Genomic DNA, 27740 nt, shown 5'->3' with positions numbered 1-27740 from the left:
TTAGGTCCTTTGCAAATTGAAAGATAGAAAATATTGTACACATAAATGAGGATTTTTTCCTGAGAAGTTATAGAAGAGTTATAAGTAAGCAAAAAATGGATGAAAGCGAAAATGCGAGGAGGAGGACTAAGAGGGTAGAATTATGCGGAACAATCAAGTAAAATGTGAGTGTTCGGCCAAAGTTTTTTCTTTAAAGAGTGACTGAACGGACACCGAGTCCCTGAATTTCAACTCAAAAATAAGTATATTTCTCCATTTTTCATTTATTACGGAATTCCCATGTATGCTCTGCTTTTATAGATTTCTATAATTGCATGCAACACAAACTAACAATAAATGTACGACATCAAAATCAAATATTATGCCGACATGATCATGTCTACCCTGAATCGGATCATGCAAATGGGAGATGAGCAAGATAGACCGACAGAATCGGGAATCACTCAGACCGGACCAAACCAGCTGGTTAGGTCCTATTCAGAAGGTACCGATTTGATTTTTGGTTTCTAAAATTGAAACTGGTGACCGAGCAGTTCCATTCCCAGTTTCTCGGACCGCCCAACAATTTTCAGATTAGAATTCAATCCTTATAGTTAAGTAAGTCATAATTATTGAGAATTTAAAACCCCAAAATCTTTTCAAAAGCTAGTAAAAAAACAACACAAACATGAAAAGTACTCATTGAGAAATGTAACATGTTGCATAACATAAAAAAGCACGCATATATATAAAAAGGTTTATCGGTTCCATTTGATCTCTCCGGAACCGGATTTGTCTAGTTCTAGGGACCTCCAGTATGCACTCCGGTTTCGAAAATTACAAATTGGAACCACCAATCCGGCTTCGATTTCGGAGGAAATCGGAACGTACCGAAACCTGATCACCCTTAATGCAAGTCTCTTACTAAAAACATTAATTCGATGATCATTATTAAAAAAAAATAAAAGTGATAATCCCTGCATCTTGTTAATCAAGTTAGCATTATCGTTTTCTGGAAAAGAAAACTATGTAAACCCTTTTGGGGAGGCAATGTGGAGAAGAAGAACAGTCGGGGTCGGGGATGAGCGTCAAGCAGCCCACTAGATCAAGACGTCGTCTTTTTTCTTGCATCTTGTGCTTGTTCGAGATTCATTACGACCCAATACGATCCCTGAATCACTCGTCAATCTTACTTGGGATTGAGTTATGTCGACGCGATTTCTTCTCGAAATCACAAGTAATGATTGACGAGTCCTTCATGGGTCGTATTCTCCAACATCCAAATCCATTCTTTCTTTGCCTCGATCTCGGTGGGAGTTGTAGCAGTTGCAGGTAAAGATCAGAGTTCGTCTTTCTCGTTCTGGACTTGTGCAGTTTCCCATTCGCGTGGAATGAGTATTAGGACCTCTGCTTTTCTTGGAGGGTTTCTGTTTCGTGGTCTTGTAGCGGTACCTTGGACCTAACTTGCACATTGCGATATGTTCCGAAAATCTAAGGAAGATTGCAAATGTTACCTGGGAACAGATGAAACTTGAGATGTTATATCAACCCCAAAATATCAATCAATATTCCTCATTTTTTCTGCTTTTTTTTTCCCCAGCCCTGTTCCGAAAGATTAGTCAAACCTTGCGTTTGGAAATGCTGCTTTTTTCCTTTTTTGGACGTCTTAATTTGTGTTGTAGAAAAGAAAAACTGTAATAGTATGTTGGGCTTTTGATGAATTTCGCTCGAGATAACCACAACTGATCTGCGGTACCTATGCAACAATTCCTTTTGATGCAACTGTTGCTGGATGGATCTTCTTGGAAAATTGACATGCTCTGAATACTTGACTAGCAGAGATTAATCCCTGCTCTGTGGTGAATCTGCAGGTGCATTGCCTTGTCTGGTTGCATAAAGTGAACATTTAAACGAATGGGGAAAAAGATTGGATGAGTGATGTATTAATTCACCATGAAGGTGATTGAGGTATCTCTCAACACTTTGGCACGGAACTTTTATAATTTTGGCTCTCGTGTAATTATTTTTCCCCGGATTGTAGCATTCATTTAGAGAAATAAGGGAATCACTTCCCCAAGTGCAGCAACTGGCCGGCCTCCTTCATTTACATCAGATGATGGCTTATTTGGAAATGGTCAGCATGGCAATAGCTCTGGTAATGAAATATTTCATCATGTAGCAACACTTTTCTAAGCACCCAATCCATTGGAAGTTTGAAGTGAAGCTGATTGGTTTGAATTCGGCTTGTGCACAGTTTGCATTCTTTCCGTGCATGTGATCCTATTTCAGAGTAACCAGTGGTTTTAACGGGGCATGTTGGTTTTAATTGTCTGTATGCTTTGGAGTAACCTGTGGCTTTAACATTTAAAAGAAAATTGTCGAGTCGGTGTTTGATTACTCTCAAGTCGTGGTGAACTTTAGAAGAGGAGCGAGTCTGACTTATTGAGTGTAGGATTATGCCTAGATTATTTTGTGGCTTTGTCCTTTGTTCTTGTTTAAAGATTACGCTAATCTGTATCGGGGTGCTTATGGGTTGTTTGTAGGAGTGCTGCGTCACGGGCACATACATTTTAGTTCTGAAACCTAGTGAGCTCCTGTTATGCAGTAAGCAATTTAAAATAATAAGAACTGAGCATGGATAACGAGCAAATTTTGATTGTTTCAGTCCTGAAAATCTTACTAGAACTCCTAAAAGATAAAATACTCTCCTTAGTGGAAGTTTGATGAGAACTAACGCGTGGGAGCTCAAGACAGACTTGCTTTTAGCTATGGACCTTGAGGGAATGACTTTTGACTAGGTAGTGTCATGGTAGGGTCGGAAGAAGAAGTCGACTTCCCAAAGAAGTTCTGAAACTTGGAGACCAAGTCTGCAATTTTTCAGTTGATAGCACTTTTTTTAAGGGTCGGAAGAAGAAGTGAACTTTCCAAAGAAGTTTTGGAACTTGGAGACCAAGTCTGAAAATTTTCAGTTTAGAACAGTTTTTTCCTCCTTTCGGCAATCCCTTGTGTCTTTAACATTTTGTTTATATGCAAATGCTTTCGAGGCTTGTGATGGACTCAAAACAAGTAGGAAAAATATTAAGAATTTTCTCTTCCCTCCCTCTGCCATTTACCATCACAGTCCTTGTTGATCTTGAGCGGAGGTTAAGATGTGGGACCCACTAAACAGTCCTGTGGAAAGCAGGGGTTTTAGCTCATAGCATCTCTATTATAAATAAGCGTGGAGTATAACTCCGGCATGAAGTAATCTGAAGCAAGTTAGCATTGCTCTCTTCAAATTTCCTTCTCTTTCCCTTATAGTTAGAATTTTTATTTGTTTTATATTCTGAGATGGAAAGTGCAAAAATTTCATTAGTCGATCTTCCGGTGGGATTCCGATTCAGACCAACAGAGGAGGAACTTGTCAATCATTACCTGAAGTTGAAGATACTCGGCAACAAAACGGTCGAGCTGATAATTCCTGAGGTTGAAGTCCATCAGTTGCCACCTTGGGATATACCCAGCAAGATAAATGGTAAGACACCATGAAAACTGCCCCTTCATCCTTCCGAAAATGTGACAAGGTCATGGTTGGTCCATGCTATTCCCTTTTGGGATTCTGTGCCTGTTGGTTTGCTTCTGTAGTTTGAAATTTTTCTACTGCGAAATCATGCAGAACTATCAAGTATAAACTCAGATGGTGATGGATGGTTCTTCTTCTGCCGTCTGCAAAATAAGTACCCTCAAAGTAAACAGACTAGAAGATCAAATGATTATGAGTCGTGGAAGAAAACTGGTGGAACTCGCAAAATCAGGACACGAGACAAAAAGAACATATTAGGTTTGAAGAAAATTTTGGTTTTCAAAAAACATCAGAGTCCCGAAAATGCCCAGACCAAATAGGTGCTGCATGAATATCACCTAAATGCTCATCTTTTGGACACCGTCCTCACTGACCAGGTACTCAATTTCTTGCTTTTCCTTCCTCTTGCAGAGAACTTCAGCACAAACCATATTTGAACCATTTAAGGATACATAGCAATGATTAAGGTTGCTAGATGAATGTTCTCCATGCCAAGAGCTTTCATTTAACAGCCCTCTGATTTCATTTTCTTCTCTGACTTAATTTTTCAGAGTTGAGACTGAGCAGCTTACTTTGTTCTGACTTTTGGTTTTTGTCCCTGAAATGAACCAACTCTTACTTAAACTTTTATTGATTGGTTGTCAACTAACATAATTTTACAACATAATTTTACATAGTAAATTCCCCGGCTCTTTTCTTTTTTGTTCTTTTTTTCCTCCCATTCTTGCTGTTGCTATAGCACCCATTCACTCTATTTTGAATCCGAGCAAGGAGTCTCTTTTTAGAAGGATACTTATGAGTGGAACGTGGAGTGTCACCAAAGTTGCTTTCTTGACTGATATCTGATTCTTTAAGGTCTTTTTTTCTTTTTCTTTTGGGATTAAATCGCGAATAACTTTCAGAGATCAGTGATTAGACTTATATAAATTGTTGTCTTGTCTTTCTGTATTAGAGTGACTTCGTTCTTTACCACTTGGAAGAAAAACCCTGACAAGAAGGGTAAGAAAAATTCAGACTCAGAAGACCAATATAGGTACATCTATCATGCCTAAAGACGGCATCATAAGCTGGAACATGCCCGATGAAGTCGACAACACAGATATCTCTATTATGCTTCAAGAAGGTAGCAGAATTATCTGCAACACACCCGATGAAGTCAGCAACACAAGTTGCTCGACTGCATTAGTAACTGCCGAAAGCACAGTAGCTGAAGAGATTCCGAAGGTCGAGGGACCATCAAAATGGTGCCTGTTGAAGATCATCATAGCATGCGGAAACTAATGTTGTTACTGTTTTTGTTGTGACAAATGCGAATCTTTAGAAGAAAATGTACAGCAACCACCACCGCCCATTTTCTCACCAGAATGCAACTCATCAGAATGTGATTTCTCTGCAACTCCACAGCCACCCACAGCGACCGAGGAGCAATTGACTCAGGATTTGGAGTCTCATTTTGCTGATTATGAACAACTAGAAGAGATATTATGGATGTTGAACTCCGATAGCTAGTTCTAGCGTGGCCACTCAGCCGAAGAAAGCAAGACATAAGCCTTTTTTGGCTAGGTAATTGGTGTGCTTCTACTGGCTTGGATGCACATTCTTCAAGTGCTGATAAAGAGTGTGCCCAAGCTGTGTGGCCAAGAAAAAATATTTTCCTTGTTGAAAACAATGCACATGGATCAAATGCATTCATTGATGTACATTATTTATTTAATGAGATTTTTTTTATGAGCTGCATATTGAGTTATTTGTCATAGCAGTAGGTGAAATTTCTAACGCCGAATTTGCCGAAAACATACAAACAGTTGTTTGGCTTTTCTCCCAGTTTGTTCTGTAAACACATTATTTTTGTAAACGAGATGTATTGATTTAGTATTAGATTCATGCCCATTCAATTAACTGTTTTTGTGATGCTATTGGATGTCCCTTATAATTTTTTGGGTTAATATCACGAAAAATTCAAAATTAGTACATCTGTGCTAAATTTGTGGATTACAAAAAATTTCAAACCAGTATATTCTGTGATAACTTATCTCAAATTAATTTTATATAAATCTCTAATTGATATACTGGTTTGTCCTCTCAAGTAGTGATTGACAAGTTGATCATCGGTCGGTGGGATGAAACCTGTATCCTACAGGCAGAAATTTATGCATTTGTCCATAGAAAAGATCAAAGGGAATGAGGCAGGACATTCTCGAGTCTTCGACAACTTCACTCTCGAACTCAAATTTTCAGTAACTTGGGCTGAGTATGGTAACGCTCTAGAAAAAGTGTTTCCGTTCCCAAAATGTTTCCGGAACACTTTGGGAACAGCAATGCGTATGGTAAAAAATTGTTCCTAAAGTGTATCGAAAATACTTTTGAGAAACAAAAACATTTTTCGAGCAGAAACAAGAAACAAAAAAAAAAAACTTGTTTCTGTGTTCCTGAAACACTTTTTAGAAACACATTTGGAATATTTTTTGGAAATAATTGGGAACAATTTTGTTTTGAACACACTCTCTTCTCTTTTGTTTTTGCACAATATTGACACCCGATTTTTTATCATTTTATTTTAGAAAAACAATTAAAAATACCAAAAAAATTCATAAAATTATAAAACCAACCTTGGAAGCTTTGGCCTAGCCTTAGGAACCAATTTTAAATAAAAAAATACTTTTCGTAAAATTTGACATTTTTCGGATTTATTTTAATTATAGAAATATCCGAAAATAAGGAAAAATAGTATTCGTTGTCAAAAAATTGCGCAAAAATAGTTCATATTTTTATTTTAATTCGCTTTTCATTTTTGTCTCTTAAATTTTTAAAAATTCAGTTTGGGACCACATGCCTCTTCATTGAACATAATCCTAAATTGACTAAAAAAATTCATTTTAAATCATTTTAGCCAAATTTCTTTTACTTTTAGAGTCATGACATAAGAATTTGATACCCTGCATTTCATTTCAGTCCTCATGTTTGGAAAAATTGCACAATTGGACTAAAAGGACCTAAATGCACAAATATTTTTCATTTTAGTCCACAATTTCACTCAAAGTGCAATTAATATTTTTCTAAGGATCCCCGTTTAAAGGTAATCATATTTTTAACTACTTGAGAACATTTACGTATGACTCATAATTGTAATTTTTTCTATCTATAGAAAACATATTTGATATTCTCGTTGTCTAATTTCAATTCGTCTTCTCTTTCATTTTTTTTTAGTTGATCTCGTCTATACTGTAATTTGATAAATCGTGCATAAATTACTTATACATATATTGGTCTAATTTGATTTAGTAAATTGAACAAATGAGATTTAATTTGATTTAGTAAGTTAAAAAGATAAAGACATCTTAATTTTTTTAAATTTATATATAGTCTCCTTAATTAAATGAAAAAATTAGGAACAGTTTTTTTGTAGTTACCAAGCGTGTTTTTTTTGTTCCGGGAACAGAAACTTTATGCGATTACCAAACGCGTTTCTGTTCTTTCTTTGTTTCAGGAACATAACTTTTTTACAATTACCAATTGCGTTTCTGTTTTCAAAAATCATTACCAAAAATAAAAATAAAAAAAATATTTCTATTTCAAAAATTATTTCGAAAATAAAAACTTTACCACACGTGGCTTGACGGCTGAATCTGAAGCGGAGTGACCGTCAAAGCACTAGTTTTGAGCTTTTTATAGTTTTCGGATGCTATACCGAACGCATTTACTTGACCCCCGACTGATCGTTGTCTTTTATGCAGAGTCCTTCCCTTGCTTCGGAATAGAACTTTCTGTAAAGTGAAAATCAGAGAGTAATGATGCAAGACAGCCGACATTGACAATTTCGTCTACGTGCAGGAGTTCGAGTGGCCAGAATTGAATTTCCCATTTTGCAATTGCTTTGATAACATGTCAGTAACTAAACTTCGCCTTCTCGTTATTTTGCAGGACAGTAAAACAGCACTAAGGGTAAAAGAATTAGAATTAATAATACGGAAAATCTTAAATTATTACGCACGAGAATAAGAAGTTGAGTTAATTACATGTTATCTGGCCGCGCGAACTCCTGCACGTAGACAAAGTTGTCAATGTCGGCTATCTTGTCAACATTACTCTCTGTTTTTTCACTTTAGAAAAAGTTCTCTTCTGAAACAAGGGAAGGACTCTGCATGAGGACAACATCAGTCAGGGGTCAAGTCAATGCTATACCGTCTATAAAATGCTCAAAACTAGTGCTTTGAGGGTCACTCTGCCTCAGATTCAGCCACCAAGTTACTGCAAAATTTGAGTTCCAGAGTGAAGTTGTCAAGAGTCAAGCATGTCCTGCCTCATTTCCCTTGATCTTTTCTACGGACAAATGCATAAATTTCTGTCTGTAGGATACAGGTTTCGCCCCACCGACGATGAACTTGTCAATCATTACTTAAGAGGACAAATCTTCGGATACAACGCTGATACCTGCGTTATTCCTGTGATCCATGGTCTGTACAATATCGATCCCTGGGATTTACCCCTCAGGTTCAGAGGTAAACATGACATTCTCTTCAAGTTGCTCTGTAGTTTATGAGTGTGAAATCTTTGATGTCTTTAGCACGGTGACCCTGTTTTGAGAGATAAACTATGGTTGAAGTCGAGGTTTGCATTTGTTTTCTTACTTTGAAAATGGGTTTCTCCTAGTTCGCATTAATTTTCAACACTGCTTTAGCCTGAGCTCACTGATCTCCATGCATCTGTAGCATTCTCAATTGTGAGGGCCAAGGAGGCGGAGTGGTGGTTCTTGACTCGTCTTTCGTTCAAGACTGAAAGTCGTAGTAAGTTTGACCGACAAACCCAGTCCGGTCATTGGAAATCGACCGGTCAAGAGAAGAAGATCAATGCCAAAGGTACTAAAGAGTTGATTGGGACTATGAGGAATTTAGTTTTCACGGAAAATGATGGTTCAAGCCGCAAAGAGACGCCGCCGACGGTATGGGTCATGCATGAATATCGACTAAATGACTGCAATTTCGGGACCAACTCTCTTGACCAGGTAGTCCATATTACTTCATTCTCTTTTTGGACTGCAAGTTGAACAGTGAAATGCTCGTAATGCTCACTTCTATGGCTTTTGATGAGCTTGTGTTGTTTTGATGGTGGGATTGTGTGGGAAATGAAAGGACTTTTAGTTCAGAATTTTGTGCAACTATGCCTCGCAAGCTGTTGTAGCTGAAAAGATGGGAAGATTTGGCGCCTAAATGATTGCTTTTAAGCTAGAATTGGTCATTGTTCGATTACCATTGCCGGCTGTTTTCGATATTTCACAACATTCGCTGGAATGACTATGCTTTCTCGGCATGTGATTTCCATAACTCAGCTGACATTTCCTATTGTCTCTTGGAATGTTCAGCAGAATTTTGTGCTTTGCCACCTTATAAACAGACGAGATGAGTTCATCCATGATTCAGTCTCTGCTGAAGCTGGATCGATGTCACTGTTCACGAACATGGACAATGACAAACTACAGAATAACATTCCAGAGGTCAGTACTAACATGCCTTGTGGTCTGCTTTCAACTGCGTAAACTCATTCAAATGGAACTGATAACCAATGTTTACTTCGTCAATAAACAGAATGCTATAGAAGCCGCGATGGATCCATGTGCAAAGGCCTTACACCCACCAGTGAACCTAAACCTCCCCTCTAATCCTCATCTTGTTGACATGGGGGCTCCTCCTGACATCGATATTTCGAATGACAATCAATCTGACTTGCTAAAAGATTTGGTCAATATGACTGAGAAGGATGTACCTATTGACGAGTGGTTAGATCCTATCACCCGACAAAGCAGTGGTACAGAATCTAACACAGATAATGGACAGGTACACTTCCTTTTGGGTCTTCCGGCAATGTTATGTAGAGTTTAAATAATGCTGATTGGACAGATCCTCTCTTCTGAATTACTTTGGTAGTGTTCTCGACATTCATTGCAGCTATCAGTACTAACATGCCTTGTGGTCTGCTTCAAGTCCGAAAACTCATTTGAATGGAACTGATAACCGATGTTTACTTTGTCGATAAACAGAACGTTGTGGAAGCCGCGATGGATCCATGTGCAGAGGCCTTATGCCCACCGGTGAACCCGAACCTCTTCTCTAATCCTAATACTCATCTTGTTGGCATGGGGGCTCCTTCTAACATCGATATTACAAGTGATAGTCAATCTGACTCACTAAAAGATTTGGTCGATATGATTGATGAGGATGGAGCGAACGACAAGTGGTTATATTCTCCCACCCGACAAAGCAGTGGTACAGAATCTGACACAGATAATGGACAGGTACACTTCCTTTTGGGTCTTCCGGCAATGTTATGTAGAGTTTAAATAATGTTGATTGGACAGATTCTCTCTTCTGAATTACTTTGGTAGTGATCTTGACATTCATTGTAGCATCATGTTGGACAGTATGCGGAGTGTCTAAATGCAAATTTTTCGCTTTCTTTTCCGCAAGAAATGCACATTGTTCTCTGTTTATCTGGATCATTGGATGGTCAGGTGACGAGAACTCCAACATTCAATTTGTTATTGACTACTGTATCGCCATTGTCCTTCCAGGGGTGGCGGTCGCCTGTGAACAGACGTGTTGAGCAAGGGGAGCATGCTGACAGGCTGAGACAACCTGCCATAAGACCTTCGGGCAATATGCCTAGAGAAGAAGCAGGGGTTCATGCTCAAGACAATTCACAGAAACAAAATTTTTCCCATTTTTTCATGATTCAACCAGCCGGATATGTGCCTGAGATCAACTACTTGACCCCCCGTGATCCCGTACCAACCCGAGCTTCGAGAGGTCAAGACAGAGTCCAACTACAAAATAAACCCTCTGGCAAACCGGCATCCAAGGGCAAGGGGACACCATCGAAGGAGCCCGCTTTGCCTCGTCATAAACCTGTTCTTAAATGGTTCAAAACTGATGCAGAACCTGGACAACCCTCCTGTCCCAGTGCGGTTTCCCCGCCAATTCCAGTCTTTCCACACAAATACAGGTTCCCACCTGCCAAACGTCCTGTTGAATTTTCCCCAGTGGCAGAATTCACTGACAGACATGGTAAATACCGCCATATGCCAAAACGCGAATCTTTAGAAGAAAATGTACGGCAACCACCACCGCCCATTTTCTCACCAGAATGCAACTCATCAGAACGTGATTTCTCTGCAACTCCACAGCCACCAACAGAGACCCTGGAGCAATTGACTCAGCATTTGGATTCTTTTTTTGCTGATAATGAACATCCAGAAGAGATATTATGGATGTTGAACTCCGATAGCTAGTTCTAGCTTGGCCACTCAGCCGAAGAAAGCAAGACATAAGCCTTTTTTGGCTAGGTAATTGGTGTGCTTCTACTGGTTTGGATGCACATTCTTCAAGTGCTGATAAAGACTGTGCCCAAGCTGTGTGGCCAAGAAAAAATATTTTCCTTGTTGAAAACAATGCACATGGATCAAATGCATTCATTGATGTACATTATTTATTTAATGAGTTTTTTTTTTCATGAGCTGGATGTTGAGTTATTTGTCATAGCAGTAGGTGAAATTTCTAACGCCGAATTTGCCGAAAACATACAAACAGTTGTTTGGCTTTTCTCCCAGTTGGTTCTATAAACACATTATTTTTGTAAACGAGATGTATTGATTTAGTATTAGATTCATGCCCATTCGATTGACGGTTGTTGTAATGCTATTGGATGTCCCTTACAATTTTTTGAGTTAATATCACGAAAAATTCAAAATTTGTATATCTGTGCTAAATTTGTGGATCACAAAAAATTTCAAACCAGTATATTCTGTGATAAACTTATCTCAAATTAATGTTATATAAATCTCAAATTGATATACTGGTTTGTCCTCTCAAGTAGTGATTGACAGGTTGATCATCAGTCGGTGGGGTGAAACATGTATCCTACAGACAGAAATTTATGCATTTGTCCATAGAAAAGATCAAGGGGAATGAGGTAGGACATTCTCGAGTCTTCGACAACCGCACTCTCGAACTCAAATTTTCAGTAACTTAGGCTGCGTATAATAACGCTCCAGGAAAAGTATTTTTGTTCCCAAAATGTTCTCGGAACACTTTGAGAACAACAATGCGTATGGTAAAAAAAGTGTTTCTAAAGGGTTCCGAGAATATTTTGAGAAACAAAAAAACCTTGCTTCTGTGTTCTTGGAACACTTTTTAGAAACACATTTGGAATATTTTTTAGAAACAATTGGGAACAATTTTGTTTTTGAATACACTCTCTTCTCTTTTGTTTTTGCATGATATTGACACTTGATTTTTGATCGTTTTTTTAAATAATTAAAAATACCAAAACAATTCATAAAATTACAAAACCAACCTTGGAAGCTTTGGCCTAGCCTTAAGAACCAATTTTGAACAAAAAATATTTTTCGTAATTTTTAACATTTTTCGGATTTATTTTAATTATAAAAATATCCGAAAATCAGGAAAAATAGTATTCGTGGTCAAAAAATGCACAAAAATAAACCAAATTTTTATTTTAATTCCCTTTTCATTTTGGCCTCTTAAATTTTTAAAAACTCAGTTTGGGACCACATGCCTCTTCAATGAACATAATCCTAAATTGACTAAAAATTTTCATTTTAAATCATTTTAGCCAATTTTTTTTACTTTTAGAGTCATGACATGAGAATTTGATACCCTGCATCTCATTTCAGTCCTCATATTTGGAAAAATTGCACAATTGGACTAATAAGACCTAAATGCACAAATATTTTTCATTTTAGTCCCCAATTTCACTCAAAGTACAATTAATATTTTTCTAGATGTCCCCGTTTAAAGGTAAACATATTTTTAACTACTTGAGAACATTTACGTATGACGCATAATTGTAATTTTTCCTATCTATAGAAAACATATTTGATATTCTCGTTGTCCAATTCTAATTCGTCTACTCTTTCAGTTTTTTATTTTTTTATAGTTGATCTCTTCTATATTGTAATTTGATAAATCATGCATAAATTACTTATACATATATTGGTCTAATTTGATTTAGTAAATTGAACAAATGAGATTTAATTTGATTTAGTAAGTTAAAAAGATAGTGCATCTTAATTTTAATATATATAATCCCTTTAATTAAATGAAAAAATTAGGAATAATTTTTTTGTAGTTACCAAACGCGTTTTTTTTTTTTTGAAAACAGAAATTTTATGCAATTACGAAACGCGTTTCTATTCTTTCTTTGTTCCAGGAACATAATTTTTTTGCAGTTACCAAACGTATTTCTGTTTTTAAAAAGTTTTGTGAGGAATAGAAATAAAAAAAAGTATTTCTATTTTAAAAGTTACTTTGAGAATAGAAAGTTACCGTACGCGTCCTTAGTGACTGAATCAGAAGCTGAGTGACCCTCAAAGCACTAATTTTGAGCTTTTCATAGTTTTCGGATGCTATACCGAAAGCATTGACTTGACCACTGACTGATCGTTGTCTTTTATGCAGAGTCCTTCCCTTGCTTCGGAAGAGAACTTTCTGTAAAGTGAAAATAAGAGAGTAATGATGCAAGATGGCCGACATTGACAACTTTGTCTACGTGCAGGAGTTCGAGTGGCAAGAATTGAATTTCCCATTTTGCAATTGCTTTGATAACATGTGAGTAATTGAACTTCTTATTCTCGTTATTTTGCAGGACAGTAAAACAGCACCGAGTGTAAAAGAATTAGAATTAATAATACGGAAAATCTTAAATTAGTACACACGAGAATAAGAAGTTGAGTTAATGACATGTTATCTGGCCACTCGAACTCCTGCACGTAGACAAAGTTGTCAATGTCGGCTATCTTGTCAACATTACTCTCTTTTTTCACTTTAGAAAAAGTTCTCTTCGGAAACAAGGGAAGGACTCTGCATAAGGACAACATCAGTCAGGGGTCATGTCAATGCTTTTGGCATAGCATCCGAAAACACCGTCTATAAAATGCCCAAAACTAGTGCTTTGAGTGTCACCCTGCTTCAGATTCAGCCGCCAAGTTACTACAAAATTTGAGTTCCAGAGTGAAGTTGTCAAGAGTCGAGCATGTCCTGCCTCATTCCCCTTGATCTTTTCTACGGACAAATGCATAAATTTCTGCCTGTAGGATACAGGTTTCGCCCCACCGACGATGAACTTGTCAATCATTACTTAAGAGGACAAATCTTCCGATACAACGCTGATACCTGCATTATTCCTGTGATCCATGGTCTGTACAATATCGATCCCTGGGATTTACCCCTCAGGTTCAGAGGTAAACATGACATTCTCTTCAAGCTGCTCTGTAGTTTATGAGTGCGAAATCTTGATGTCTTTAGCACGGTGACCCTGTTTTGAGAGATAAACTATGGTTGAAGTCGAGGTTTGCATTTGTTTTCTTACTTTGAAAATGGGTGTCTCCTAGTTCGCATTAACTTTCAACACTGCTTTATAACCTGAGCTCACTGATCTCCATTGTATCTGTAGCATTCTCAATTGTGAGGTCCAAGGAGGCGGAGTGGTGGTTCTTGACTCGTCTTTCGTTCAAGACTGAAAGTCGTAGTAAGTTTGACCGACAAACCCAGTCCGGTCATTGGAAAACGACCGGTCAAGAGAAGAAGATCAATGCCAAAGGTACTAAAGAGTTGATTGGGACTATGAGGAATTTAGTTTTCACGGAAAATGAGGGTTCAAACCGCAAAGAGACGCCGCCGCCGACGGTATGGGTCATGCATGAGTATCGGCTAAAGGACTGCAATTTTGGGACCAACTCTCTTGACCAGGTAGTCCATATTACTTGATTCTCTTTTTGGACTGCAAGTTGAACAGTGAAATGCTCGTAATGCTCACTTCTATGGCTTTTGATGAGCTTGTGTTGTTTTGATGGTGGGGTTGTGTGGGAAATGAAAGGCCTTTTCGTTCAGAATTTTGTGCAACTATGCCTTGCCAGCTCTTGTAGCTGAAAAGATGGGAAGATTTGGCGCCTAAATGATTGCTTTTAAGCTAGAATTGGTCATTGTTCGATTACCATTGCTGGCTGTTTTCAATATTTCACAACATTTGCTGGAATGACTATGCTTTCTCGGCATGTGATTTCCGTAACTCAGCTGACATTTCCTATTGTCTCTTGGAATGTTCAGCAGAATTTTGTGCTTTGCCACCTTATAAACAGACGAGATGAGTTCATTGATGATTCAGTCTCTGCTGAAGCTGGATCGATGTCATTGTTCACGAACATGAACAATGACAGAGCACAGAATAACATTCCAGAGGTCAGTAATAACATGCCTTGTGGTCTGCTTTCAAGTGTGTAAACTCATTCAAATGGTACTGCTAACCAATGTTTACTTCGTCAATAAACAGAATGCTATGGAAGCCGCGATGGATCCATGTGCAGAGGCCTTACACCCACCAATGAACCTGAACCTCCCCTCTAATCCTCATCTTGTTGACATGGGGGCCCCTCCTGACATCGATATTACCAATGACAATCAATCTGACTTGCTAAAAGATTTGGTCGATATGATTGAGAAGGATGTACCTATTGACGAGTGGTTAGATCCTATTATCCGACAAAGCGGTGGTACAGAATCTGACACAGATAATGGACAGTTACACTTCCTTTTGGGTACAGAATCTGACACAGATAATGGACAGGTACACTCCCTTTTGGGTCTTCCGGCAATGTTATGTAGAATTTAAATAATGCTGATTGGACAGATTCTCTCTTCTGAATTACTTCGGTAGTGTTCTCGACTTTCATTGCAGCCATCAGTACTAACATGCCTTGTGGTCTGCTTCAAGTGCGAGAACTCATTTGAATGGAATTGATAACCGATGTTTACTTTGTCAATAAACAGAACGTTGTGGAAGCTGCGATGGATCCATGTGCAGAGGCCTTACGCCCACTAGTGAACCCGAACCTCTCCTCTAATCCTAATGCTCATCTCGTTGACATGGGGGCTCCTTCTAACATCGATATTACAAGTGATAGTCAATCTGACTCGCTAAAAGATTTGGTCGATATGATTGATGAGGATGGAGCGAACGACAAGTGGTTATATTCTCTCACCCGACAAAGCAGTGGTACAGAATCTGACACAGATAATGGACAGGTACACTTCCTTTTGGGTCTTCCGGCAATGTTATGTAGAGTTTAAATAATGTTGATTGGACAGATTCTCTCTTCTGAATTACTTTGGTAGTGATCTTGACATTCATTGTAGCATCATGTTGGATAGTATGCGGAGTGTCTAAATGCAAATTTATCGCTTTCTTTTTCCGCAAGAAATGCACATTGTTCTCTGTTTATCTGGATCATTGGATAGTCAGGTGACGAGAACTCCAACATTCAATTCGTTATTGACTACTGTATCGCCATTGTCCTACCAGGGTTGGCGGTCGCCTGTGAACAGACGTGTTGAGCAAGGGGAGCATGCTGACAGGCTGAGACAACCTACCATAAGACGTGCGGGCAATATGCCTAGAGAAGAAGCAGGGGTTCATGCTCAAGACAATTCCCAGAAACAAAATTTTTCCCATTGTTTCATGATTCAACCAGCCGGATATGTGCCTGGGATCAACTACTTGACCCCCTGTGATCCCGTACCAACCCAAGCTTCGAGAGGTCGAGACAGAGTCCAACTACAAAATAAACCCTCTGGCAAACCGGCATCCAAGGACAAGGGGACACCATCGAAGGAGCCCGCTTTGCCTCATCATAAACCTGTTCTTAAATGTATCAAAACTGAAGCAGAACCTGCACAACTCTCCTGCTCCAGTGCGGTTTCCCCGCCAATTCCAGTCTTTCCACGCAAATACAGGCTCCCACCTGCCAAACATCGTGTAGAATTTCCCCCAGTGGCAGAATTCACTGATAGACATGGTAAATACCGCCATATGCCAAAAGTTCCGAATCCCACAGATGTGGATGAAGCAGGAAGGACTAAAAAAATCAGTTCAACAAAAGCTGTCTTAAATTGGCAAACCGAGAACGCCCTTGCCCAAAACAAAATTCTCAAGTCTATCGACTCGAAGATCTCAAAATTCCAAACTAAACTTGACCATGTTGAACAAAAGGTCGATAAGACAGCAGGGACGATGCAGGAGTTACTCCGCTGCCTGGAGAAGCTACTCGACTATATATAACAAGCACAATTGAGCAGCTGTGCTGGTCCGGTAAGATGCAATCTTCACGGTGAGACTTGATTCTATGTGTTGGCCTTGATCTTCGCTTTTCCTTGATATGCTTCAGACCTCATTTTAGTTGCTTCTTCTTAATCAAGGATCTCACCTGAATAGATGAACGTTGTATTTGCAGGAAAGGGAAGGTGAAAAGGACAAAGCCACAGCTGACATTTCCGAGAATGTCTTCTATACGAGAGAGCTTAAAGCATTGCTTGGAACAGACTCGAGGAATCAGATCATCCGGTTTCACAGTGAGCAGTGCAAAGAGTCCTAGGACGGTGCGCGATAAGGGCTTGCAAGGTTCCGTTTCAGGCACAACTTCAAACGGAAACAGGCATCTCGAATCAAAATCCATCCAAACTGAATCCAGGCCGATCCCAGAAGTATGACCCTCAAGCAGAGCCAGATAGTTCGCTTCGGTTTCGTTTTCTTTTCCACTTCGACTGGTTTGTTCCTAAGTTTGTGACTTTGATGGATTGTTCCTAAGTTTGTGATTTTGTGACTCATCTTATCGATTTTTAGAAGTTTCGATAAATGCACCTATAAGTTGGAGCTCGTTTAACACTGCAGTCCGTGTCTGATTCAATCGCACCTTAAGTACTAGGTACTAAAAGAAGCATGAAAATATTAGCTGCTAAGTGAACTGATTCAAACATTGAAAATATTTAATATCGTCTCTGAATTTTTAATTTGTTCAATATAGCTCATGGACTATATAAATAAATAGAAAGAATGATAACTAATGATGTTCATAAACAAATAGAAAGAATGACTGCTCCCTCGCATGTTTCAAGGTTCACGTTGCTGAAATGAAGGATCATGGCTGAACATGTGATGATCGTCTGACTAACGTGTGGATGGCCACAACAGCAAGGGATAATTTATCCTCAAACTCTAGTCCCATATGCAATTTTGTCGCTAAACTTTTAAATTGTTTAATATGATCTTTAAACTTTAGCACAATTTTCAATGTAAATCTTGAACTTTTAATTTTTTTTTAATATAGTCCATAAACTATATAAAAATATTCATTGCTATCCTTCTATTAATCAAAGCTCGTAGACAATATTAAACATTTTCATATAGTCTAGGGATGACATTGAACACACCCCAAAAATAACATAGATCATATCGAACAATTTAAAAGTTCGGGGATGGTATTAGGGGTGAGCATGGTTCCGTGGTAGAACCGAGAACCTAGAACCGGAACCCGTAGGATCCGCTCTGGTTCCAGGTTCCGGTATGCGAGGGTAGGTTCCAGGTTCCAAAAATTGAGGAACCCGTTCCAACGGGTAGGTTCTAGGTTCTACTACCCGGAACCTGGACCCTGGATTCTGAAATAAATTTTTATATTTTTCTTGGTATATATTTTTGCACAATCATACAACGTTATATGGCATCCGATGATGAGTGTATAATTTGAAGTCAAACAATTTTTTATGTTTCAAGTTCCAAAAAATGATAAATATATTCCAATAGATTGGTTTCGTGTTCTAAATGTAATATGTACAAAGCCTAAAATCACTCACATCTACTTTCTCTTAGATGTTGTAGTGTTCACTTTCATTTTACTTAACTAAAAATGAAAAAATAAAAGAAAATAAAAGAAATTGATAGGTTCTCGGGTACCCCGGAACCGACCCTAGAACCCGTGACGGGGTAGGTTCCAGGTTCCAAGGTGTGATGGGTAGGTTCTAGGTTCCAAAAAATGAGGAACGTGTTTGGACGGGTAGGTTCCGGGTTCCAAGTGGAACTTGTAAGGAACCCGGAACCGCTCACCCCTAGATGGTATTGCCTGATGAGCTAAAGTTCAACGACTATATTGAATAAATTAAAAATTCATGAACCACGTTATAGTTTACGGAAAATATTCGCATCGATTTTTTCTCAAGAAGTAAAGATTGCCGTGGGAAATGGCGTAAGGAAAGAGAATGATGCTCGTATAAGTCAAGAACGGACTACAACAACTTGAGTGACTTTCCAAACAGATGAGTTTTATATAAATATTTTGTTCAACGTCCAATGAAAAACTAATCTGTATGATTACATAAAGATTTTGGTAATCCAAAGAACCCGATAAACAATTATAATCAAGTGGGCTCGCCTGCAATATTTTCCAAAAGGGAAGTGAGTGGCAGTTGATGCTGGCCCCTCCGAGCTGACACGCGGCTCAAGCACGTCTTCATCATTCTTGTCTTGGACTTCGTCTGAATTCACAGAGTTTCTGGACTTTCCCTTTGGTTCCATATGCCATTGGTTCACTCACACAGTTGCAGGCCTTAATGGGAAGAAACCTTCGAACTGGACATTGACCTGCGAGCGAGAGAGAGAGAGAGAGAGAGAATCGCTCATGTTCTATGTATCGAAAACGCGAAAGACCTTTCAATGAAAGGTTGGAGTTCTCATGAATCATGAACATGGTGCAAAGCCTCAAACTGTAGAGCCATCATTCAAGGTTTGAAACGATGTCTCTAATCAACTCACATCCCTTCAATTTGGGCTTTTTCCCCGTGATAATGACGAGTGATGGGTCGAGCGTTTAGCGTACTCTTAACCTTGATGGTCCTTGCACTAATCTCAGAAAGCCGACAAATCACATATTAAGTCCCTTCACGACGAAATGAATTAGCAATCCACTATCTTTTTTATTCCTTATTGCAGTAACAAACATTGCATCAAAAGGCGGAACGAGATCTAGCGAAGATAGCTGGTTGACGACTTCGATTGCAATCAAAAAAAGAAAGCCAGACCCATTTTATAAAACCAAGTTCGTCAAGCACAAGAACACGCAATTTGCTGCGCATTCCATAGACTTGTTCGCATGTGCAGGGGCCCTTGAAGGAAGGGCCATCACTGTTTGAACTTTGAAGCAGCGAGATTGCTAGCTCGAAGCTAGGTCAAACGGAACATGTCCTTCGTAAATAATTTGACAACAACAGTGGAAGAAGCACCAGCGTTATCGCCTGTAATTTGGTAGGAAGACAGCTAGATCCTCCGGCTGTCCCTGTGCCACATCTTCTCTTACGGCCCTTCAAAGTCGTAAGCTTTGTATTGCTTGACTAGTGTTTGACTAAAGTTCCGGTAGACTTATCTCGAACCATTTTCTAAGGTGGGATAAAAAAAAGACGGTTACAATTAGACCCGTCAAAATTATCCATAAGCTCATTTTTTAATCTGTATATGATGGGTTGAGTTATTATATTTTTTTAATTATATTTAATAAATGAGTCGTAAATTAGTTGAAACTTAATATGAATGTTAAATGGACCGTAAATAGGTTTACAACTTACTTAGACCCAATACATCTCTATGACTCTCTTCATTCTCTTTAGACCTTATTCGATATCGCGTTCACTTGCTCCGTACGCTCACCTCAATTTGAGTCAAATATGGAAGTATTTTAGGAATATGGTCGGATAAGATATGTGTTGGGTATGGATCGTGTCTGGTATGGGTCACTAGATTTGCATTGCATTACACTACACAAAAATGTATCCAAATGGTTAAATGGTCTATTTGAGTCGGGCTATTTTTTATCCGATCCACCCGTTTGAGGGTCCAAGTTACAATGTTCATTATAAATAGAGAATACGCACTATTGTTAGTCAAGTATCTACCTTGAGGGAAAAGCAATCTCGTGGGCATGTATTATTGCCAAAGCTGAAGAACATTATTAGGGTTTGGCTAATCACTGTCAAAAGTAGAGATCAGACACAAACTTCTATGAGTCAACCTACTTATTAAATCAAGTTTTTCACTTGTACGTGACCATCAGATTTCAGACCAGTCTGGCGTCGCCGTAGAAGCAACACGGATCTAGTGCATGTATGAAAACTATTCGACAAAGATGAAACGTGGGGACAATGGTTGCAAATTCTCAGATATAAGTCAAGTTCGTCATCATTCTTGTCTTTGTATGTATATTGAAGTGAAGCAATAATTTTCACAAAGCTTCAAGATACAAACAGAGACGAAATCCCATCACGGTTCTTGTCTCGTCGTGCCGCGAATTTTAGTCGGCGAGCGAGATAACAAATTTATGTTATTGTCGCTCGATTAATGCAGCTGCTAGATTGGTTGTACATTGATGCGATCAATCAAGCAAGAAAGATGATGAATGGAGAAGGTTCTTCTGTATGTGAGCTTTTCCCCCAAGTCTGTTGGAGTGAAATTTTAATAACTTGGTAATAATGACAATTAATTTGTTGGGCTCAAGCAAATACCTTTTATCCCTACAGCTAAAATAGATGTAGGCTGTACTTATTTTTCTAGTAGTAAATGTTTCATGCTCGAAACTCTCTCTTTCTTTCTACGTCCCGATTTCATACATTTACATTGGCTTAAGTACATTATAAGTGTCAAAACTTATGTACGACGATCATTTCAGTGCCAAAATTTTCAAAACGATCACTTCAAGATCAAAACTTTTAAAACGATCACTTAAGTGTCAAATTTTTTGAAAAACGATAACTTCAGTTTTAAAACGATCACTTAAGTGCTAAATTTTTTGAAAAACGCTTACTTCAATGCTAACTTCGACAAGTCACATCAGCTCAAATATTAATAAAAAATAGGACACACCAAATTTCCGACGAGCCACGTCGCCTTAAATTGGAGTTGGCACTAAAGTGATCGCTTTTTTTTTAAAAAATGACAATTAAGTGATTGTTTTAAAAGTTTTGGCACTAAAGTGGGAGGATGCACTTGTAGTGTACTTTAATCCATTTTCATTGGTTCTGCTTTTCAAGCAATTCAGTACACACTAATCAAAAAGGTCATTCAAATTTTGAAGAATAGTCTCACCTAACCTTCTGCACTAATTGAAAGGAAAAAAAATTATTCTTTAAAGACGGCGCTTGCAAATCTTAGGCATTCGTCGCCTTTAGGGGTAATTCTAGGAAATTTCACACTAATCGAAAAGATCAGTCAAATTTTGAAGAATAGTCTCGCCATGCCTTTCGCACTGCCTAAAAGACAAAAATTATTCTTTAAAGACAATACTTGCAAATCTTAGACATTCGTGGCCTTGAGGAGTAATCCTCGAAATTTTCACACTAATCGGAAAGGTCAGTCAAATTTTGAAGAATAGTCTTGCCTTACCTTTCGCACTACTTGAAAGGCAAAAATTATTCTTTAAAGACAGTGCTTGCAAATCTCAGACGTTAGTCGTCTTTTGGGTGGTTCTCGGAAATTTTCGCAAGACCGCACTGTTAGAATTTTTGCGAAGAGGAGGAGACCAATGGACACTAACTTCCAATTTGTCCTATGTAACCAATGGCTATTGTCCACACGCGAGGACAAGACTTATTCTTTGCGCCTATTTTAGGTCGCACGCACCAATCTCTCGAAATCAAGTTGTTTCCTTTGTCCTTTTTCCCTTAGTCATATACATTTCTTAATATGCAGACATGTAAAAATTCATATTTACATTCACATTGGTAAAATAATTTGTGTTTACAAAAAAGACTACATCAATAATTCTGATTTTTCTTCTATTGAAAATGGACTTATGGCGTAATTAGTCGCAACATGTTGCTTGCCGCCGAGTTTATGTCGCTATCTTTTCCTCCTAAAATCTGAAGCCCCTCAAATTGTAACATTGAACTCTGTTTTGTTATATGGGGGAGAAGGCAAGAAAATCGGTTCAAGGGAGAATTTTGAAGCTAGTAAAGAAAAGACAGGACGAATATATATATTCGCGTCGCCAATTTCAGGTCATTTGTCATAGGCATACATGTTGCCACCAAAAATTGCCCAGGTACCTAACCATCGACTCGAATTGGAAAAGACCGAGCAATACATGATTGAAGTAATCAATAAAATCGGCGAGAAAGTTGTCGATAGGCAAGACGAGCATAATACCAAGCGTTGAGCCACGAGCCTCGATGAATGAGACGTGGCTCAATCGCCAACGGGAAATGAAAGCTGCAATGAATCAGGGAACAAGACAAGTGTTCAAGTCATGAAGCCGACAATTTTGGTTACAATCATGATGACCCATTCAACCGTGAAGTCATCGCGGAGCTGTAAATCTCGAAAGCCACAAACGATAATTTGCCCAGAAAACATGGGCTGCTGTAACCGCTAGGAAGAGGAGTTGCAAGCTGATGAAGGTAACTTGTTAACTACATGTTGCTGAATTCTACAAGTCAAGTAGGATTTTATTTGCCTTCTTTGCTAAACGTTATTAACCATGGCTAGTAGGTATAAACACTAGTGTACTAATCCGAGCAAAAGATGAGCCAATCGATCGATGAACACTAGTAGTTCGGCTTTATCTTTCGGTTTTATCTTCACATTCCAATACGGGGCCGAGATTGCGTCCGACCTTCGCACTTTTGTTCACGTTTCCTCTTCAAGAATCCGCAAAGGATCTTTCGAAATTCTTGTGGATTTCCATGTGCATCCTTTCTAAGGTATTTGGTCAAACAATCTTTGACAAGACATGAGACAATACCCAATACTCAATAGGCCAATCGAGAGGACATTTGATAAATTGTGAACACGTTAATCATTATTTCCTTCTAAGGAAGTAAAATAAAAAAAAAGATTAATATCACGAAAAATCTCAAACCGATACGTCTGTAATAAATTTATTTTCAATTAATTTTTTTGACCGCCAAAAATTTTAAAATTGGTACACCCGTGACAAATTTACCCTCTTCCGTTAATTTTCGTTAAATTGCACCGTTAAATTACCGAGTTAGATGACACATGGCAGTTGACCGGTATACCAGTTCGGGGTTTTGATCATAAATGTATTAGTTTAGGATTTTTTGTAGTATTAACCTAATTTAACATAAACTAACGAATAGTAAATTTTTCATATGTGTATCAATTTGAGGTTTTTTTGGTGGTCAAAAAATTAATTCGAGATAAATTTATTATAGATGTATTAGGTTGGAATTTTTCATTATATCAATCGAAATGAAAATGTCCTCTTTGAAATTTTATTTTTCTTTACGATCAATCACCCCGTGTATTATAACCATGGCAATAAGATAATTGAGTTCGACCAAGAAAAAAAAAGCAAAGATAAGAGAATTGAATGCTCGTAACGGTGAACCAACTGGGGCCAGAATTGGGAGAGAAAATTCTGGTTTTCTGCCCAGATGTGACCCCGGGGGGCGGCAGGCAACCGGAACTTGGTATAGCCGGTTGCGTTCGCACCGGGGGAGGAAAGAAACTTTAGGACACGAGAACGCAAAGATTCTCCAGCCCTCAGTCCAATCCCAGTCAACCACGTGCACATCTCTCTGTCTCGTCTCGTGTCCCCACCAACTTTGCCCCAAAATTCACGGCTAATCCTTTTCCTTTCATCAACCGAACCTTGTACGTGTCCGAAGCGTTAGAGTTCATCTGGGGGTCTGCGTCGCCCCATGATTGGACCCACAAAATTTTTTTGGTGAACTTTGCCGTGTCGGATCCACACGGGAACGCGCCGAGTTTAACCTTCTACGTTCGATACAACGAATACGTCGCGTCGGTACGTTTAATTCTTAGATCGAGTGAATCGCACGTGATATTTACTTTTTACCAATTTCGATATGCAACCAATTGAGACATCAAGACCTTCTTGTCGTGTCTCGTGCTCTCGATAAGGTGTAGAGAATTTCGTGCTTTGAGATCGGAAGAGCTCCCTCGGTTAGTCGGTTTATATACGATCTCACCTCGACCAAACCTCACGGCTCTTGAAATCTCTATGCATTTGAGATCGGGTGTTTAATAATTTGTACGGTAAGTGTTTATTTGTTTCTACACTCGGTAAAATCCATCTAACAAGATATTTCTATGCATCTTTTTTTTTTGGTCGGAAATTAATTTTTAAAAAATAGAATGGTTATGGTTGGCAACTTGGCATCCTTAATTGTTCAACGAAGGAATTATTCAAAGTAAAATGACTTTTTTGTTTTTCTCGCCGCATTTTCTCTTGTGAGCGTGTGATTACTCTGTCAGTTCGTCAGTAGCCTTGCTCTGACCATACTTCCCACCCCCACCTCCCCCGATGACCGCGATTGGACCACGTGTCTCGAACCCACTTCAGTGGTACAGCACATCCATGTACCAGTCACGTCGTTTTATCATTGCCCAACACCCCCCACACCCCCTTTAAAAAAAATAAATAAATAAAAATCCTGCAACTCATCTCCATTTCTTTTCCCTCTCTCTCTTTATCTCTCTCTCTCAGCCCAAAAGCAAAGGAAGGAGAAACACAAGAGAGAAAGAATGGAAGCGTATCCGACGTACCCACCATACCCAGACTCCGGCAACTCGTCGCCGCGATCCCGCGAGATCGACTTCGACGCCACTCCCTGGGACGATCAGCAGCAGCCTCCCAACAGCGGCAGCTACAAGGCCAGGTTCATGTGCAGCTACGGCGGCAAGATCCACCCCCGCCCCCACGACAACCAGCTCTCCTACATCGGCGGCGAGACCAAGATCCTCTCCGTCGATCGCCACATCAAGCTCTCCTCCTTCCTCTCCAAGCTCTCCTCCCTCTGCGACCTCCCCGACGGCGTCTCCTTCAAGTACCAGCTCCCCGGCGAGGACCTCGACGCCCTCATCTCCGTCACCACCGACGACGACCTCGAGCACATGATGCATGAGTACGACCGCCTCTACCGCGCCTGCGCCAAGCCCGCCCGCATGCGCCTCTTCCTCTTCGCCGACCCCAACAGCCCCCACCCCCCCACCTTCGCCTCCGCCGACGCCAAGTCCGATCGCGACCGCTTCGTCGACGCTCTCAATTCCGGCCCTTCCGTCCAGGAGCCCGCCAAGCCCCCGCCTGCTAATGTCGATTTCCTTTTCGGGTTGGAGAAGGGGGTTGTCGCCGAGGCTCCGCCGGGCGTGGCGGTGGCGGCGGCGGTTGCGGACCCGGTGGTGGCGACGGCGGCTGTCCAGGAGGGTCGTGTCGGGATTCCCCGCGATGAGCGGGTCGTGGCGTCGGATCACGGGGTGAACCCGCTGGAGATACAGCGGCAGCTGCATGAGTTGCAGAGGCTGCAAATCAGCTGCGGCGGAGGTCAGGGGCAAGAAGCCGCCATGTACAGAAGGAAGAGCGACGACAACATGGGGAATGCCGGTGGGTATGGAGCTGACAATTACTACTTGCAAAAGCTGGCACAGGAGAAGACGCAGCAGATGACGATTCCCGCAGGTGTGGCCCCGGCTGCGACGGCTCCTCCAGGGTATTGGCAGGCGGAGAAGCAGATTCCGTCGTGTGGGTTCCCAGCTGCTGTGACGGGTCAGCCGGAGCAGCAGATGTACATGATCCCTGCTCCAGGAACCATTTACCATGCTGCGCCACCGCAGATGATGCGGCAGGTGGCGGCGGGTCAAGGGTACTACACCCTCCCGCAAAGGGTTTCTCATGACGCTTACCGGGATCAGCCCGTGTACAACGTCGTCCATCCGCCATCACAAGCGCCACCGCTGACGGCAGCAGCCCCGCCTGCTCTTCCCCCACAGAACCAGTTGCCCAGGGTGGCCGGGGCCAGCACGGAAGGGTTTGGCGTTGGAGCCATGAGGCAGCACGGCGGCGGCGGCGGCGGCGGAGGAGGCGGCGGTGGCGGCGGCAGCGGGGTGGCAGAAACCGTGGCCTATGCGCATTTGCCTTACGACGGCGGCGTTGGGAGACAAGTGTTCTACACGGCGGCGGGAGGGATGGTGGTGCCACCCCCGCAGTATCAGGGAATGGCAGCGGCGAGCGCCGACATGAGGCAGGGTGGCGGCGCCGTGTTTAATCAGGAGGGTAAGGTGGTTGCTGCAAAAGTTTCACAAGGTTCACTGTGATTCTCATGGAAAGGTATAAACTTGTTATATGGCATGTAAGAAAGAACTGCTGTAAGTTTCGCATAGTATAAGAGTTACCAATGTCTTCTTGATATATCATGGTATTGTGAAATTTTCCTGGGTTTTTGTAAGCACTGCTTGAGTGCAGAGGTCAGATTTGAGTTTTTACTCTGTTGATAATAGTCTATAATCTCTCTACTTTTGCTGGTTTCTTCTCACTAAACTTTTGAATTCTTGTAAAACTTCAACAATCTGGTGAAGTCAAGCTTAAAGCTTAGATCTCAAATCTACCTGGAGGCTGGAGCATGATGCCCTCACAACCTGCCTTTGAGTTTGTGTCTGTCAGGAACCCCTGTTCACCTTTCCTGTGAACTGAAAAAAGGCACCAAGATTATAAAAAAATTTGATTTTTAGATGAATCAGATAACGTGAGCCTGGGATTAAGCACCAACATATTGATTAACCCACTTGTGATTAAATTTATCAGAGGGTGGGAGAAAAGTCAAATGGATTGGATAGCTTTCGGGAAAAGAGAAAACCTAAGTATTCTGCTTGTGGAGACCCAGTGGGACGCAATAATGCAAGGTGCAAGACGAAGACCTCCCCAGGGGGAGGGATCATGGAGGGCTGATGATTATTGCCAAATTTGAGGACCTAATTTTTCCAACCCTTGTCCCACCACTTGCTCAGTTTTTAACGCCCTCTCTCTCTCTCTCTCTCTCTTCCATGGTGATATTTTGAATTGTTTAATTGCCAAAATAGCTGCACTTCCATGTACATCTTTAGGTGCCTCAAGTACCCAACTTCCTCCTAGTATATGGTGCAGAAGATGGTGGCCGCTGACAAAGGGCCTTGTCAAGTTTCTGGTGAATGATTGCATTTCCCTAGTGGAAGAGGAAAGATGGGCAACATTATTACCAAAACCAGAAGGCCAGATGAGGAAATCGATGAGTCATGTTTGCTTCAGTGAAGAATCAAGGAAAGGACAGGACTTGATAGGTTGGGTTGATGTATTGCTAGTATTCGACCTGTTGATGCACCCATCTATGGACTCTCTACCAGAGATGGTTGTGGAACCAAGCCCTTAATGGGAAGATCTAGAGTCCTAGCAGTCACAAAAGTCAAAAAAGGCCATCTCTCTCTCTCTCTCTCTCTCCGCTAACAGCAAATGAAACTCCACGCTGATGTTAATTGGGATCTAACGAGGCAAAGCAACAGGAAAGAGGAAGCTTCCAGTCTATGA

General features: G+C 40.3%; 4 protein-coding genes and 2 long non-coding RNA genes across 10 annotated transcripts; 5 read left to right on the top strand and 1 right to left on the bottom strand.

The window, feature by feature from the left end:
- The first annotated feature begins 877 nt into the window (after positions 1 to 877).
- On the top strand, positions 878 to 3840 carry LOC115727714. Of its 4 annotated transcripts, none has more exons than XR_004013723.2 (4): positions 878 to 1374; positions 1851 to 2113; positions 2523 to 3493; positions 3635 to 3840. It is a non-coding gene; the product is annotated as an uncharacterized LOC115727714 (long non-coding RNA). The 4 variants fall into 4 exon arrangements; XR_007197020.1 differs by having other exon boundaries at positions 881 to 1216; XR_007197021.1 differs by having other exon boundaries at positions 885 to 1311; positions 1851 to 2134.
- A 710-nt stretch (positions 3841 to 4550) lies between these two features.
- Positions 4551 to 5278, top strand: LOC125312513. Its single transcript, XM_048273101.1, has 2 exons — positions 4551 to 4765; positions 4853 to 5278. The coding sequence occupies exons 1-2, from the start codon at positions 4586 to 4588 to the stop codon at positions 5048 to 5050; spliced, it is 378 nt and encodes a 125-aa protein (XP_048129058.1). The 5' UTR covers positions 4551 to 4585; the 3' UTR covers positions 5051 to 5278.
- A 2475-nt stretch (positions 5279 to 7753) lies between these two features.
- On the top strand, positions 7754 to 9074 carry LOC125312965 (protein NTM1-like 9). The gene is made up of 3 exons (XM_048273064.1): positions 7754 to 8040; positions 8251 to 8543; positions 8901 to 9074. Exons 1-3 carry the CDS (start codon positions 7833 to 7835, stop codon positions 9072 to 9074), a joined length of 675 nt encoding a protein of 224 aa, XP_048129021.1. The 5' UTR covers positions 7754 to 7832.
- Positions 9075 to 9486: 412 nt separating this feature from the next.
- On the bottom strand, positions 9487 to 15043 carry LOC115727717. Its single transcript, XR_007197023.1, has 3 exons — positions 14945 to 15043; positions 9574 to 9638; positions 9487 to 9542 (listed from the first exon to the last, which is right to left on the bottom strand). It is a non-coding gene; the product is annotated as an uncharacterized LOC115727717 (long non-coding RNA).
- Positions 13454 to 15052, top strand: LOC115727711 (protein NTM1-like 9). The gene is made up of 4 exons (XM_030657978.2): positions 13454 to 13793; positions 14006 to 14301; positions 14659 to 14790; positions 14916 to 15052. Exons 1-4 carry the CDS (start codon positions 13586 to 13588, stop codon positions 14934 to 14936), a joined length of 657 nt encoding a protein of 218 aa, XP_030513838.1. The 5' UTR covers positions 13454 to 13585; the 3' UTR covers positions 14937 to 15052.
- Positions 15053 to 24828: 9776 nt separating this feature from the next.
- On the top strand, positions 24829 to 26708 carry LOC115729233 (MHC class II regulatory factor RFX1). 2 transcript variants are annotated; one of them, XM_048272451.1, is made up of 2 exons: positions 24829 to 26235; positions 26266 to 26708. In XM_048272451.1, the coding sequence occupies exons 1-2, from the start codon at positions 24932 to 24934 to the stop codon at positions 26495 to 26497; spliced, it is 1536 nt and encodes a 511-aa protein (XP_048128408.1). In that variant the 5' UTR covers positions 24829 to 24931; the 3' UTR covers positions 26498 to 26708. The 2 variants fall into 2 exon arrangements, with proteins under 2 accessions (XP_048128408.1, XP_030515585.2); XM_030659725.2 differs by having other exon boundaries at positions 24829 to 26708.
- Positions 26709 to 27740: the final 1032 nt, after the last annotated feature.

Source organism: Rhodamnia argentea, chromosome 11 (genome assembly GCF_020921035.1).
Source record: "Rhodamnia argentea isolate NSW1041297 chromosome 11, ASM2092103v1, whole genome shotgun sequence".
In the NCBI taxonomy this organism is placed as follows: domain Eukaryota; kingdom Viridiplantae; phylum Streptophyta; class Magnoliopsida; order Myrtales; family Myrtaceae; genus Rhodamnia; species Rhodamnia argentea.
The sequence above is the reverse complement of the archived record's forward strand: the minus strand, read 5'-3'. Positions and strand labels throughout refer to the sequence as shown.

What these genes read in the sequence shown, in the direction of transcription:
- LOC125312513 (XM_048273101.1), top strand. Translation starts at nt 4,586, where the DNA reads ATGCCTAAAGACGGCATCATAAGCTGGAACATGCCCGATGAAGTCGAC. An exon ending in TAGCTGAAGAGATTCCGAAG is followed by an intron (nt 4,766 to 4,852) that starts GTCGAGGGACCA and finishes TGTGACAAATGC; the next exon opens with GAATCTTTAGAAGAAAATGT.
- LOC125312965 (XM_048273064.1), top strand. Translation starts at nt 7,833, where the DNA reads ATGTCCTGCCTCATTTCCCTTGATCTTTTCTACGGACAAATGCATAAA. An exon ending in TTTACCCCTCAGGTTCAGAG is followed by an intron (nt 8,041 to 8,250) that starts GTAAACATGACA and finishes ATGCATCTGTAG; the next exon opens with CATTCTCAATTGTGAGGGCC. An exon ending in GGACCAACTCTCTTGACCAG is followed by an intron (nt 8,544 to 8,900) that starts GTAGTCCATATT and finishes TGGAATGTTCAG; the next exon opens with CAGAATTTTGTGCTTTGCCA.
- LOC115727711 (XM_030657978.2), top strand. Translation starts at nt 13,586, where the DNA reads ATGTCCTGCCTCATTCCCCTTGATCTTTTCTACGGACAAATGCATAAA. An exon ending in GGACCAACTCTCTTGACCAG is followed by an intron (nt 14,302 to 14,658) that starts GTAGTCCATATT and finishes TGGAATGTTCAG; the next exon opens with CAGAATTTTGTGCTTTGCCA. An exon ending in CACAGAATAACATTCCAGAG is followed by an intron (nt 14,791 to 14,915) that starts GTCAGTAATAAC and finishes ATCCATGTGCAG; the next exon opens with AGGCCTTACACCCACCAATG.
- LOC115729233 (XM_030659725.2), top strand. Translation starts at nt 24,932, where the DNA reads ATGGAAGCGTATCCGACGTACCCACCATACCCAGACTCCGGCAACTCG.